The following is a 15152-nucleotide window of genomic DNA, read 5'->3' on the forward strand; positions in this document are numbered from 1 at the left end:
ATGACATAATGTAGTCGTAGTGTAGTGAGTATGAATAACTTTTAAATACTAAAATCTGACAAACAGTATTTAAACAACATTTAACTTTTTTTTCTTAAATGAAGAAATTAGTTTTGTAGAAAAACAAGTTTAAAGTAGGGCATGAGAAAAGTATTGTTTTTGCTATCGTTTGGCACCTGGAAGTTGCCCGATGTTTCCAATTTATCCACCTAATATTGTCGTTCTGTTTCTCCATAGTCTGATTTTATCATTGTCATTCTATTCTGTCTATCCGGAGACTATGAAATCCATTGCATGTCTGTCCATCCTGGAAGAAAGTTCCCTCCTTTATTGCTCTCAATAAGATGTCTTCCTTTATCTTTCATGTTAAAGTTTTGCTGGGGGAAGTTTTTATCCAAATCGAGGGTCTCAGGATAGAGGGTGTTGTATGTTGTTCTAATTATAAAGCCTTTTGAAGCTAATTTGTGATTATGGGCTTACTTGGCTTGATGGTACTGAAACTAGGTAGGTATTGTATCAAGAAATTCTAAATGATATCCAACCTAATAATTAGGATGATTAATGTGTAAAGTGTCAAAACAATACCAAGGAATGTACAAGTACCCTTTGAAGACTTTACTATAGCACAGACTGCTGCTCAAGTAAAAAGAACACCAGCGGAAATTGATCATTAGAGGACACTTGCCTCCACTTCAGGGATTTTGGAATCGAGTAACTCCTTGTAATAGTGTCTTATTGGATTAATCCATCTCCATTAGATAAAGCAAGGCCTTGCTTGTGGCTCTAACATCACCATTTACTACAGTCTATGGAGGCTAGATATACAGCACGGTACAATTTGAAACAACTCATTCCTAACATGAAGACAATCATTCCTGGAGACTGACTGAACAACCTTCTTCTCAGTAACTTAATGGTCTGCAATAATTCAGCTAAATGTATTGACTCTACCTTGGGGAGCTAGTATATGTGATGAATGACTTTTCATTCTTATCATATCTGCATTTTGAGAAATACAGCTTTGATTCTCAGCACGACAGTATGTTTAAGCATATCAAAGAGTTAGTGGTGCTATCAACAATGGTGTTTTGGGTTTTAAGGGTGAAGAAAGAATGCAATGATTAGGTGTATGGGGGAAAAAAGGACAAAAAAGCTTTTGTTACAAAGAGAATACAAAGTGCCATCAGTGACCTCAGTTGACTATTTGTGGTTGTCAGATTTCACAGCACCGCAGGCCATTAGGGATTAATGAGGAGCGGAGATGTTTACTTAAAGCAAGTGAACAGAACTAAAACATGACAGGTTAAAACATGGTAGTTGTCTCTTCTGTTTATCTCTGGGCTTTTGTCAGTGAAGGGAGCAGTGTGTGTGGTCTAAAGACAGTGACAGGAAAAAAGCAAGAAAGTGAAGGAGAATGAGGAATGGGGAGAGGATAGATCGAGACAAAGATGGCTAGAAGTACACAGGCACAGTATTTTCTTCTCACATTTCTCCAGACATTTTTCCAGTAGCTATGCAAGCTTTTGGTGGAGGAAGAACTGCCCTATCTCATTGTTTAATTTTAAATTCAAAGGATGGAGCCAAAGAACTGTAGTTTTTCTGGTAAGGTAATGTCCAGCTAGCTTAGCTGCTTCTTGACCACTGCCCACATTTTCAGTTTGTTCAGCAATTCAACTGGTTGTAAAAACAATTGACCAATCAGAGCTTGGTAGACAGGAATAAGCTTGGGGATGTCTAGAGAGCTAGCTAGTTAGCTAGCTTTATCAATGCAACACAGTGACAGAATGGCCACAAAAATCACGTCATGTATGGACAGAATTGATGCAGTTGTTGTTGTAAATTGACCTACAGGAATTTACAAATGTCAACTTTTGAAATGGTACATTTCTCTGATCGTTTGGAAAAAAACATTAAAGTTAACTGCCCCTAGAAACCGCTGCTGCAGCTTCTCTGTCAAGTGAAAATGAAATAAGCAAGACGGATAGTCACTCGCCACTGATTGGTTAGGGCGAAACAGAACAAAATAATTCAGCCTGATTATCAGGCTAATGCCCGACTGAGGTCAAGCGAACAGGTCATGAGGCATGAAAGGAAGAAGCTGATAAGAGCTTCTGTCTTTGTCATTCACTTTGTACTTAAACTATGCTCTGACAAATATTGGTACTGTCGCTCCACCCATTGATATTTAGATAACATCTTTTTTTATCATAAACCATCGCACTTGTGACACACACACCTCAAGGCTGCAGTTGTTGCTTGAGTCTTGTGCTCTCCACTCGTCTTTAGCAAAGCTGGGATGTAGCAAATGAGTTTAGGCTTATGCTATGCACACACCCTAAATTTTATTGGATAAGTATCTGCCAAAAGTCTAAAATGTGGATGGAAACAAAGATTAGCGAGGAATGGAACTTGTGATTATAGTCTATGATACAGGCAAAGTGACAAGTGAAGGGGAGAAATAACAGAAGAGAGCTGAGAGAAGGACTGGTTGCGTTTTGTTGCCAGAAATATATTTCAGTCCAAAATAACATGGGTATCTTTGTGAAGTGGGGTACTGTAAAAACACATAAAAGGGGATATGACTTTTGAACTGCCATATGTGATGATAAAATGCGAACAGAAAATGAAAGAGACAGACAGCAGCGTGACAATTTTCCCCAGAAAAAGCACTTCTATCTCTTAATTCCTACTTTCATTTCAGAGGCTTGAATGAATCCCCCCCGAGGGTCAGAGGACCTCTTTGTAAATGTGTAACCACTTATTTTCTCCATCTCAGTCTGAAGCATCACCATCAGTGACACTAAGACACCTCAACTGTCAGACTCATCTGACTGGATCTATAGATACAGTACAGGTTCAGAGGGTATGTGGTTTTATATAGAACAGTAAGATAGATCATAACAGTATGATCGTTTAAAAATGGAAGCAATACGAGCCAAGAAAATGAGAAAATCACAGAGTTTGAAACCATTTGAAGTGAATATATTTTGATTGGTTGTGTCCTGTCTGACGTTTTAGACCTATTTCAGGAGCCTTTACAGAAAATTCCCATTTTGATCCTTGAAGGGAAACTCAGGTACTGTTGTAGTTTTGGTGAATATACCTTTAGGTTGGCAACTTGGTTTGTACTCACCGATGTCATCGCAGAGGTTGTGCTGTGTCTGTGTATAAGTGTATGAGCTGTTGGCATGTGTGTATCTTCAAAAACTAAAATAAATGATAGTACAGGTGCCAGATGTTCCAAAGTGCTTAAACATAATTTCTCCCCAACGATGCTTAAAACCTCGGGTACACAAAAGCAGAAATGGATGATTGCAAATTACGACATCATGTTATGTAACAAGCAAATTACTTTAATTGTGCTTGCATGCAGAGGCATTGCTTACTGCCACGTGAACTCCCTGAAGTTGGAGTTAGAGGCAGAGAAAAGCTAATGACAGCTAAGCGCTCAACCACTCACAGCGCACATTGATACTGTACGTACCACAGGCAGAAGGGAGTAGCGGATGCAGAATCCCGGCTCAGAGGGAAAGTACTCATCAGAGATGAAACGGATCCTGATCTGACTGTCTTTGGACGTGTGACTAGCTGGTGCCGACTGTGACCCACACCAGCGGCCCAGGATGGTCTTCTCAGTCGGATCCTCTATCTCCACGAAGTCGTACCTGGTAGAGTGAGACAGAGGAAGTGCAGAAACTGATTATTTTAGTCTCTGAGACATCACCAGTTATTGGGCCCACTCTGAAGACTTCTACACATACATGTTAGTGTATTAGTGTTTAATTGTATTTTGGCTTGTTGTAAGCTCATCAGCACCTTTCATGTTTGCCATGGTGCTCTCTCCTCAGCTCTGCCTGGCCCTTCCGAAGCTGAGATTGTTAATACCAGTAAAAGTGCCCGGGGAAATAAAGGTTTAACCTCATAAAAATAATAAAAATATAAAATATATTTAACAGCAGGTTACAGTATCACAGCGATGACAGCTGATATTTGTTTCTGTTCATTACTGCCTGAATTATGAACTGGATATTGCCAGTGTATTGAGCACAACTCTCAGGTTGGTTGCCAGTGCCCCATAAGCAGCTGTTCTTACTATTTAGCGGTTATGGCTGCTGATGCTGCATTTAGAGAGGCCTATTACACTACTGCTACCTGTCATTGAAGTATGCTTGTTAATTAAACCTTGAGCTCATTATAGTGTACCATGTACTGTATGTTGACTGTGGGGGAGCTGCAGGCCTCTTTACTTGAACTCCCACCATTATATGCTTTTATCTTTTAACCATTATTATATTGAGTATTCAGAATCGTACGTCAGTTTTCAGTTTTACTGTAAGCGACTCCTCTTCGATACCCACAGAAATAACCCACATAATTGGACTGCAACAGAGTTTAAAGTATACAGTGTTTTTCTGGCTTTACACATAACAATCACTGAAACCAAAAAAACAACAAAAGCTATTGGTGGCTGAAAAGATTGTATCTGATAAAATCCCATGAATTTTTGAAATGATATTTAGGGGTTTCAAGGATTTAGTGTCATGAATTTCACTAAATAAAGTGATAATATTAATTTCATTTGAGGAAAATAAAAATAAAAGCACCAATTTGCTTTTTGCGGGAATCAAACTTTGCGACCCTGTAATTACAGGACAGTCTGTCTATCCACCGGCCACCCTGCCAACCCATAATACCAGTAAACATCACGAAGTGCAGAAGCATATGGCAATGCTCCAGACTCTGTGCCAAGGCTAACATCGACCAACCTCAGCACTTAAGACACGCAGTTCAGGAGTTCAGTCTTTATTATTTATACCTGTGTGCATAACCAGTGGCTGCACTGCATTCAATACAGCCTTGTTTCACTGACTCTTCACAGTCTGGGATTAATCACTTTGCCATTTGCGTCAACAGGCACGCTAACCTCTCATTCAGTGCTGCCAATTCGGATATTTGGATTTCAAGGACATTGTTTACATTTTGCACAGGCTTGACAGATTCAGTTCAAGCTGGTTTCAATAAAACAACATGGAGGGACATGAGCAAGACTAAAAATGGATTTTCTGTGATGTTAAATAAACTGAAGGGGAGGGGGGTCGATAAATTTACTGACTCTGCTGCCTTTGATTTGGAAAGTTATACAGGAAGTTTGTAATCTGCACAAACACACATACTGGGACAGGTAAAACGGAAACTGTTCTTTTGCAAAACCATACATCCACAGTTTAAAAGTACAAATGTTAGACAACTGCATGAACTGTAAAACATTCATTGATATGAATGCAAACCAGGCTGGCATGAAATGGTTTTGGAAAAGGATGAAATATCAGTTTAGCTTCTTTCTGCCTTCTCAGTGGAGTGGAGGTCAGTGAAGAGAGAAGCTTTCCTCTCTAGAAATCAGCCCTCAGACAGCTCTAGAGCTTTGACAGATGGCTCATCAATAATGCAGGATGCCCTGATCATTACACATCGCCATGTGTTCAGAATCACCATGTCGAACAGCGGTTTCTCAGATTTACAAATGCTCTGACATACATACCAAACTGTACGTACAGTCACAGTGAACAGGATCAGAACAACAAAGGAACCTTATACACAGCATTACCATATAGGATAAGGAAACTGAGCAAAGCCTTCTCCTGCGTAGGTTTTTTCCTCGTACATTATTAATAGATCTACCACTGAAATGACATAGATTAGCAACACAAATGCTGTTTTTAGTCCTCTCTTTTCAGACTAAACACAGAGAGCATAAATGCCTCTCTGAGAACAGTCCTGTCTGTGAGCTGTCAAGCACGACTCTGCTGCCATGCCAACCAGCAGCAAGACCAATCCCCTCCAATATGCCTCTCCTCCAGTGGATTTGGTAAGAATGCTTTTCATCGTGCCACAGACAAACAGAATAGCCAATGAGCATCTCAACCATACAGACTCCCTCTCATCTTAGCAAAGACTTCTCGCTCCAGGCTTGCAACCAGAGCCGAAGACATCTCCCACTGTTGTTTGTTTTATCCCCTGCCATTTCTGTGAATCACTGGACAGGAGATTACAGTCTTGTTTATTTGCATCACATTGTGCAGCGACACAGGGGTAAGAGCTGCATATCAGTAACATTGTTTATGAATGTTTTTTTTTTCTGTAACACCAGTAGAGTGAAGGTCCAAGGGCAGATCTTGTGAATAAATTTGTAAACACACATGAAAGATAAAGCAGATAATATGCAGAATAGGCCAGAGGCGTGAGGAGTGTGTGTATGAGGGACAGAGAGAGTGTGTGAGAGGAAAAAGGAGAGAAGGTGAGAGAACAGAACAGAAGTAGATAGACTTGTGACTGTGTGTCTGTTTCTGCTTGCGATTGCATGCTGCATTCATCTGTCTGCCAACACTGCCAGGAGTGTGTGTCTTGGGATCTGATCAAAACCTGTTTGGAGGGGGGGGGGGCCGGAGCGGTAGACGTGGCGATGACTTGCATGACCCTGGAAAAGGATGTTGTTATTGTCTCTCGCCCCTCTCCCTGAGGACGCCAACTAGTGCAGTCTTGTAAAGGCAGGACGGCACAAAAGTTGTCAATCTGCACCCTGCCCCACTGTGGAACTTTCCCTCACGGGGTTTCAACAGCAACACTAACCTCATTCGTCAACGTGCACCCGGCCCACCACAGAGGTGTGCTGGTGGGCTCGAATTACCTGCACTCACATACTGTTTCTTCACTCTCTTTCTGATAAGCAGCAGCCAAAGACAGGATGCATAAAGTATAATGTGGAACAGAGGCATGAATCCTGGATGGGAGCACATTAGACAGTTACATCAGCTGCAACCCATATTTAACTCTAGACCAACATCTGAGTCAGAATCACAAACTCCTCATTGATCAATGAAGTTGAATGCCCAGTAACTGTCACTGGATCAGAAGCATACTGATTTATGGCCATCTCTTCTTTTGATATCCTGACATGTACAGATCATTTCCCAAAAGATACATGTTCATCTAGTGCTGCCATGTCCAACATCTAAACCTTGTCAGCTCTGTAGAGAAGTGTCATTCAGCTTGTCATCCATTAGGGGGCTCTCCAGGAATGACTAGCGAGGTCACCCTCCCCCAGCTCTTCTCCACCTTCCACTGATTTGCCTCCTTCATGCTAACCAGTCAGTTGTGATATATTAACAGCAAAGCACTGAGTATAATGCACAGAGGGTAAATCGATAGTTGGGGCTTGGAATCCCTGTTTAAATTGAATGGCAACACAGGCAAACCCAGGTAGTAATTGAAAGTGGGCTCCTCTATAAAGCAGAGGATGTACTGAATGTATATGTGTGCATTTGAGTTGCCAGTCAGAGGGTGAGGCGCTTGTCTACGAACAATCACGTGAGCAGCTAAATATATATCGACTACATCAAGTAAAACATGTCGGCCTGAACCACGTCATCATGGTGTCTTGGGTGAAACAAATCACTCTGCTGCTGGGTTTTCAATATTCACGAGCTGCCACGGCAGACCAAAGGCAATTTCACAAATGGCCACACTCTGACTCTAAATCTTTAAAGATGGACTACAACACAGGCAGGACACGTCTTTACCCCAGCCCAACACTTATCTGGCATGCCAACTGGGGAAGTCCCAACTGTGCACAGCTACCGCCGACTACTGAAGGAGGTTATCCTTCTCATCAAGCTTAAAGGACCACATTGTCATTTAAACAATAAAAGCTACTTTGTCTTATCTTTCAAAATTATATTCATAAACCACTTAAAGAATACACTGAGTTTGGTCGGTGAAAAGGATCCTGAAAATGATCCATGTGTCCCAATGCTTTTGGTTCATGCTAAGCCTTTAGCACACATTACACTGACTATGAAATCCTGTCTAGTTGACAGGAACCAAGAAAGGAGAGGAACATCTTACAAAATAATGTGATACATTACAATACTCAGGCATACTTTGTTACAAATATAAAGTTAACTTCAAATCAAAAACAACTGACAAGTCTACTGCTATCAATACGGATGTTAGCATGGTCTGTTAGCATTGTCCCCCCAAATTAAGTGCATTCTTCTTTAATTATCTACTACTATTTATACTGAGATACTAGTATAAACTGTATGTTCTTACTTGCATATGCCATCTTCGGGGTCCTCCAGACCAAACCTCTCATCAAAGGTGAGCTGGATCCTCATGTTGCTGGTCGCCACTAGTCTCCAGACCAACACGGTATTCCTGGGATAAGTGTTTGGGAAGTCTGGGCTGTGGAGCATTCCCTCTCCAGACACTGTTATGACCTTCTCCTGATGGGAATCGTGCACTCCTAAAACAGAAAACATAATGTTATATGTTTTGCATATACTGTGGCAGTTTGATTGGTTCAGATTAAAACAGGGGGCCATATGCATTATTTCACTGATGAGGGCTTGGTTTGGAAAAGACATTAATCTTATGATTTGAAACATAAACATGTCAGGCACCTTGCAAAGAGGTACTCTGCAATATGAAATATTGATCAAGTGTCCAATATAAAAGGTGAGATTTTAAAGAAGGAACACCTGATTGACGCTCCCTTAATGTTTTATTCACCATGAGACAGTCTTGTCGGGGAAGCCCTGACATATCTGGCTCCTTCCCTGTATATTACCTTATTATTTGTATGTGTATGGTCTGTTATGGTGTTTAATTGTGTGTTGTTATCATAACTTTACAAATCTAAAACATTTGCTCAATGCAGAGTACTTCAAAGGTAACACTGCCTGATTCACCAAGCTCCTCTCATGAAGCCATTAAGGTCCACTGGGACCATTGGCTGCAGGATTTAATCACAGTGAGGAAGCTCGTCACTCAGTCCCCCGGGGCTCCATCAGGCCCAGTCACTTTCAGGAGAAAAATTGGTTGGATGCTTCCACCAGCCTGACAACACCCTGAAGCTGCTGATTGCAGGACTGTTTTCAATTCACCAGGTCAAAATAATAGATCAAATGTAAGTACAGGCAGAAGATATTACCATTTTCATGTTTTAAGCAATCAGAATAAATACAAAGAAGCATCAATGTATAATTCTCCAAATAACTTATAATCTCTGAGTATAGTTGTCATGAACAATCACCTTCATCACCATTGCAACACAAAACTGAAACACTAGACAAATAGCCTATAACTCAAATACTCTTTTCAATACAATGGCATAGCACAAGCACTGAACGTAGGAAGAAAGAGCTAATCTTAAGACTAGGGAAAATTATGCCTTTCTTATTCACATTTTGTATCTTGTTAGCTAGCATGCTATAAACCAAGTGTCAGTTGGGTTGGGTTTTGTTCAGAGTTATGAAAGTATGCAAAAATGATCAAATTCACAGTAAGTGCCGGACTGAACTGTTGGGGAAGAAATAGCTTTAATATTTAATATGTGCACATATTGTTAAACTAAGAATGTTTCAGACAGCGTTCGAGTTGGTGGTATGCACTTTTGGTGAAGCTAGGCTAGCTGTTTCCCACTGCCTCCGATCTTTGTGCTAAGCTAGGCTAAACCTGCCATGTAGCTATTTATTGAATGTACAGCTGAAATGAATACTAATCTTCTCATATGACTCTTGTTACGTTAAAAAAAGGTTTCACAATATGTTGTATTGCTGTAGCTGCATTTGAGAGAGCAGCATATTGTCACAAATAGAAATGAAGTGAAATGCAGTACAGAAGCCAACAGGCGATAAAACCCTGCACTGATATTTTATGTGATTACAGTAGACAACTTGTAGGTCAACACTCCAATAGAGATTTTTTAACAACACACTTAAACACTCACTCAATATACTGTTATCAACATGCTGTGTTGAAATGTTGATAACTTTCTTTCTCTGAGATTACACTGATACATGTATCCCATCCCCAGCCATTCCTCAATTTGTTTAAGTAGTATTTATTTTAGTATCACTGATGATCATCAGTATTCACAAACCAATCCAATACGTCTAGCAGTCAGAGAAACCAGCAGGGGTCTAATGTGCTCAGGAGAAGGAGTGTGCTGCTGGAAGTTTGTCAGTGCATTAAACGGATGAGTAACCATTTCCCCAATGCACCTTGTATAGACAAATTTATATTTGAAACACATTTGGAGCTTGATTAGCCGACTCTTTATTTAGCCATAAATTTGATTTAAGGATGTGATTCATACCCAGCAGTGTGATTAATTCTGAGGTTATTTGCTTGCAATAGAAACAAAAACACAGGCAGGTTAAGTTTGTGCCATGTGCTCACCCTGTATAATGTCAAAAAGCTCCACAGCAACTCTGAGTTTCTCTCAACGGTTCCAAGCACAACAAGTCTGTCTGAAGGAGTGGTCACTGAAAATGAGTGAGTGAAACCAACTTCACCAGGGTACTGTCAGTTTTTCACTTTTTCTGATCATTTACAGCCAGTAACAATTCAGAGACTTGACAGTTTGCCTCCCCTGTTCCTACGCATGTCAAGCTTTCCATCCTCACAGGGCACATATGTGGTTTACAATGACAGTGATAGATTTGCCAGTCAAATTACTACTTACTAATACTTTTTAAAAAATGTATCCTTGATTTCAGACGGGTAGACAAAAGCAGGCAGAAATGTCAACTATCGCTGGCAGGTTTTATCAGCTAGCTAGCTTGCTAATTTGGCGTTTAGCTTCTTGAGTTAGTTGAAAATGCTGTCTCTGGCTGACTTTTTAATGTTTCCAGCTTAATCACACTGTAAAATTGGTCTTAAATATGCACTTGATGGCTACATACATGATTTTGTGCTAAAAGACTGAAGCTAATGCTGCAGAAGGTGTGGTTTTCTATTGTAGTGTGGAGAAAGTCATTGTATTAAAAGTATGATAAAGAAAAATGAAAGATCAGAAGTTTATGTGTTCATTTTAAATGTTACAGGAGAAAAGACATTTAGGATGAAGACTAACCAGTGTGTTACATAACGTAACCATTGGCTATGTTCCTCAAACTCAGTAAGGAAAAGCACAGAGCTGCTAGAGTCACGTTTTGGGGTTTTGGAAAGGCAATTAAGAAAAGAAGCAACCTCCAAACTCCTTAAATGCTGAATATCACTCTTTCCACAGCCTCATGCACACCGCTTCAACATGTGGAGAACTCCAAAGCTCGACAGGCCTGCTGTACCTAGTTACAGTTGCTCAGCTATGATTGGACGATCGTCGTTCAGTGGAGGGGTTTAGCAAACAGTCAATTTTGCTAAACAAATGCACATCAATTATTATCCATTTAATAGTTGTTTGCTTTTCAGAACTATAATATTTTTAATTAGTTTTAATAATAAACAATTATCATAAGATAAATTCTACCTACACCAGAAACTGGCATAGCATCTTAATCTTCTTCATGGATGTCCTTTTAATTTTGTGTTTATTTTTTTTTATTTTTGATAGAAAGGCGTCTCTCTGATTCAATAAAAAAAACAGCATTTTTATCAAGATGTAACTTGATCACATCCGGACTTCCTCTACTGGCAACCCGACTGATGCTGTCTATCAAATAGAGTAAGTAGATAAAACACCAATGACACTTTCTTTTAAAAAACAATTACTTCAGATTGCAGATATCCCTTTGATGTTTTCATTTGGGTTTGGTGGTGAGCAAGGTGGGAACAGATTGAATGACAGCGTGCCAGATGCAAAGAAAAACAAAGCCCAGGCATGACTTCTCAATGAACAGGCTCTTTCATAACTGTGAGAAGAGTTTGGCCTCAAGTACAAACTGTCTCACCAAATAAGGGCCACCTTCTTCGGGCAAATCAAACATTTTGCAAAATAATACTTGCACTCCTTGCGGACAGAAAATAGACATTTTATTTAGGGTTGGATTAAAAAAAGCCCCTTGAAGCCATATTTTGTGGTTGAGGACTACACCTTCTTCATGAGATTAATAACAGCATGATCATATCAAAAGAAATCTAAGTTTTTTTGTCCCTGCTGTCAATATTTCTTTGATTTCTTTGCAGAAACTACTGAAAAAATGGCTGATTACTCTTTTAATCTTTGGTGCAAGTAGCAGCAACACACTAGGTTTGATTGACTGTTTTTATATCCATTTGCTGGCTCAGGAGGAAACAAGCCGATAGCTTTCATGCTATTAAAGCTTGGCCCTCCATCACAATGACATGTTTTTAATTACATCCCCATTATTGTGGGCTCCAACATACAGGCTCATAAAGTAAATAATGAATAATGTGAAAAAATGTGATTCTTTAATATATGAGTCCAGATGTACTGCATTGCATGTGTGATAAAAGTGGCAAAAAAAACAACCAAAATTTACTTGCACAATTATAAATAGATGTCAGACTTTTAGGGCTCTCTGGACATAATTCCATGGGAAAATCTGTTAAATGATTCCTGGTATGCTTCTTTATTAAGACTGTAATTAAGGGGAGAATGGGAAAATAAAATCTGAGCTTGCTGTTGCAGAGAAAGGGGAAAAAGAAGAAAAAAAGGCCTCCACATGAAGGCATTAGGTCCTGATAAAAAGGTATTCCAGAGATGTGCGTGGATGAAATCATACTTTATCCAAAACGTCAGCAAATATCCTGCTTAATCCTTGCACACTCATCACAAGTAATTGCAGTAGGTGGGGGGAACAATGTGTTTGCATTCCTCTTCGGTTCAGGTCTTTGTGCATGGAGATCAAGATTGAACCATCCAAGTGATTCTTCGCCGAGAATCTTTTGTTCACTTGCATCAAAGCAGAAACTCCTTAAGAGTGTGCTCCTTCAGAGCGCATCAGCTGAAAACCAATATTTGATTAAAGCAAGATCCCCAAGGTCACAAACCTGCCTCCTTCCTTTTTTTTCCCTGAAGGTTTTTTTTTATTTTTTTTTACCTTTTTCTATAAACAATACTGTCTTTTCATGCTTCTCTCTTTTCAACCTTCCCATTGATATCCTCCCTCTCCGATTTACCCTCCGTGTGCTGTAAAATGCAGAGACACGCTACCAGTCGGGCTGGATTCTGGGTGTAACTTTGACTTGAAAATGACCTCACTCTCGGGGTTAACCAATGTCATCTAATGATCAGAGAAGCGGTCCCCTAGAGTGAATTACCTCAAACATGACTTTTCCTTGACCTACTTTTTTCCTCTGTGAGGAAAGTAGAGCCGACTATTAAGGGAGGAAGTGACTCTGAATAAATAGGAGCCTATACACTGCAGCCATTGTGCTTTGTTCACACATTAGTGGGTGAACCATTCATGCTGTTAAACATTAACCTTTCCCCTGCCAAAACAATACTGGAGCACACATGCAGAGAACCATGGACATGTGCGCACTGTTACATTAGTGCACACAAGCATCTATTACTACTACTACTAGTGATGATAATAAGAAAAAATATAATAGATTAAATAATGAGTAATATAAATATACACAGAAGACTGCTCAATGATCACACAGTACAGTGGATACAGTATTGTACATTAGTGTACACACAACTAAACCCCTACCCTGTCACACACACATATGCACCCAAACACACACAGACATACGTGCATGCACACCCAGATGCATTAATATATGTTAGATGCCTTCAAGCAAAGATTGACTGATGAGTGCAGCCCCTTTGTCCAGACTGCTGCATGTTTCTCATAAAAAAGGAGTGGGAGGAAGGAAAACCATTCATTCTGGCTTCTGTTAGGCTCACTAAATTCATCTCTCTTCACATGGTATCATTACAGTGTCTCACTACATCGGCCCTTAGCTTTGGAGTTTATCTGGTGGTCATACTGCATGATATAGTAGACATAACTTTGCCTTTCTTCTGGGAGACTAGGAATATTTAGGCCACACCACTATCCAGCCCTGAGAAAGCAGTAAATATTTCTGCCTGCCTCAAATATGAGGTCAGACTAGATACTTTTAAAGGGGAACAGCCATTATTTACCATTTCAAAGTGGTCCCGACTAAAATTAAATACAGTACAAATGTGTTAAAATTCTCATACCACTAGGGCAAAATCAAATCAGTATGGATTACACCGCCATGAGGGTTGTATTTGCTCTGTAAGTTGGCTAAATTGTAATTTTCACACATTATGGACCAATAAAGACTGGTCCAGTGCAGCCTAATGCATCATGGATAACCATTCACGACAGCTATTTCCTGTCCGGTAATCGACAGCCGAGTCACTGTGACACTAAATCCAAATTGTTTTTAATTTCAGCCCTGTTACCTTCTGATCAAAATGAATGTGAGGCCCTGAGCAACAGAGTCAAAACAGCTTTGGTCAGGTGATGAAACTGTGCCTAACAAAGAATCCCCTTTTTTCAATGCATGTGTTCCAGGCTCAATGCAATCACTCCAACATCTGTAGCTTATTAAGACGGTGCAGTGGTTACTACAGGTGCAGTAAATTCCCGACCCTGCTTAGGATATTTATTGCTTTTGGGTTTACAGTCGGTCGGGCAAAAAAGGGGCTGAAACACGCCATGGGAATCTTTCATACCATTAAAAAATTATTTTGGCTGCGTGGGACCCTTCTGTAACGATTTAATCTGCCAGGCATATGCTCCTGTGTGTTGGGCTGAAGAGGAAACAGGTTTGACAGGTCTGACGCCCAAATTCCCTGCAGAGGATGCTGAAATAAGGGTGAAAAGATAGCAGGAGCTGGTGAGGCAAAACAGACATGTGTCTCATGTATTTTGAAGTGCATAAAGTATATAACAATACAACATATACATTTGCACTCTATGTTAAGTCCCTGTGAAGGATCATTTATTCACTGCAGGTATTTAGTGTGATCCAACGCGAGCTGACTTTACAAATATCTTTATCGTGTGTTTGACAATGTATACATTTATACTCAATGTGTGTGTACGTTATGGTTTTTAAAAGTAAGTAAGAATACAATTCTTTCAATATTCGAAGGTTTTTTTTTATCCAATACAGTTTGATTGACAGCGAGAGCAAAGCTGCATAATCTTGCTTATCTCCACACATGACTGGCCCAGTGATTAGAGACCATCTCATGGCAGAAATTTCACAGATAATATTGATCACCAACTACACATACTGTCTGACCCGCTAAGGTGCCCTTGAGCAAAACAACAGACCTCTACCTCACTCACTTATTGTAAGTCACACTGGAAAAGAACACTGGACACTTTTTTCCCCGACTAATGAAATAAATGATGATG

General features: G+C 40.0%; 1 protein-coding gene across 1 annotated transcript in view; it reads right to left on the reverse strand.

Moving 5' to 3' along the window:
* The window catches only part of pdgfc (platelet derived growth factor c), a 42466-nt gene that overhangs the window by 7034 nt on the left and 20280 nt on the right, over nucleotides 1-15152 (reverse strand). The window contains exons 2-3 of the mRNA XM_070913651.1: nucleotides 8110-8302; nucleotides 3485-3665 (exon numbers count right to left, since the gene is read on the reverse strand). Coding sequence (XP_070769752.1) covers nucleotides 3485-3665; nucleotides 8110-8302 — 374 coding nt within the window. The remainder of the gene's footprint in view (nucleotides 1-3484; nucleotides 3666-8109; nucleotides 8303-15152) is intronic.

The sequence above is a fragment of the Enoplosus armatus genome, chromosome 10 (assembly GCF_043641665.1).
Source record: "Enoplosus armatus isolate fEnoArm2 chromosome 10, fEnoArm2.hap1, whole genome shotgun sequence".
NCBI lineage: Eukaryota > Metazoa > Chordata > Actinopteri > Centrarchiformes > Enoplosidae > Enoplosus > Enoplosus armatus.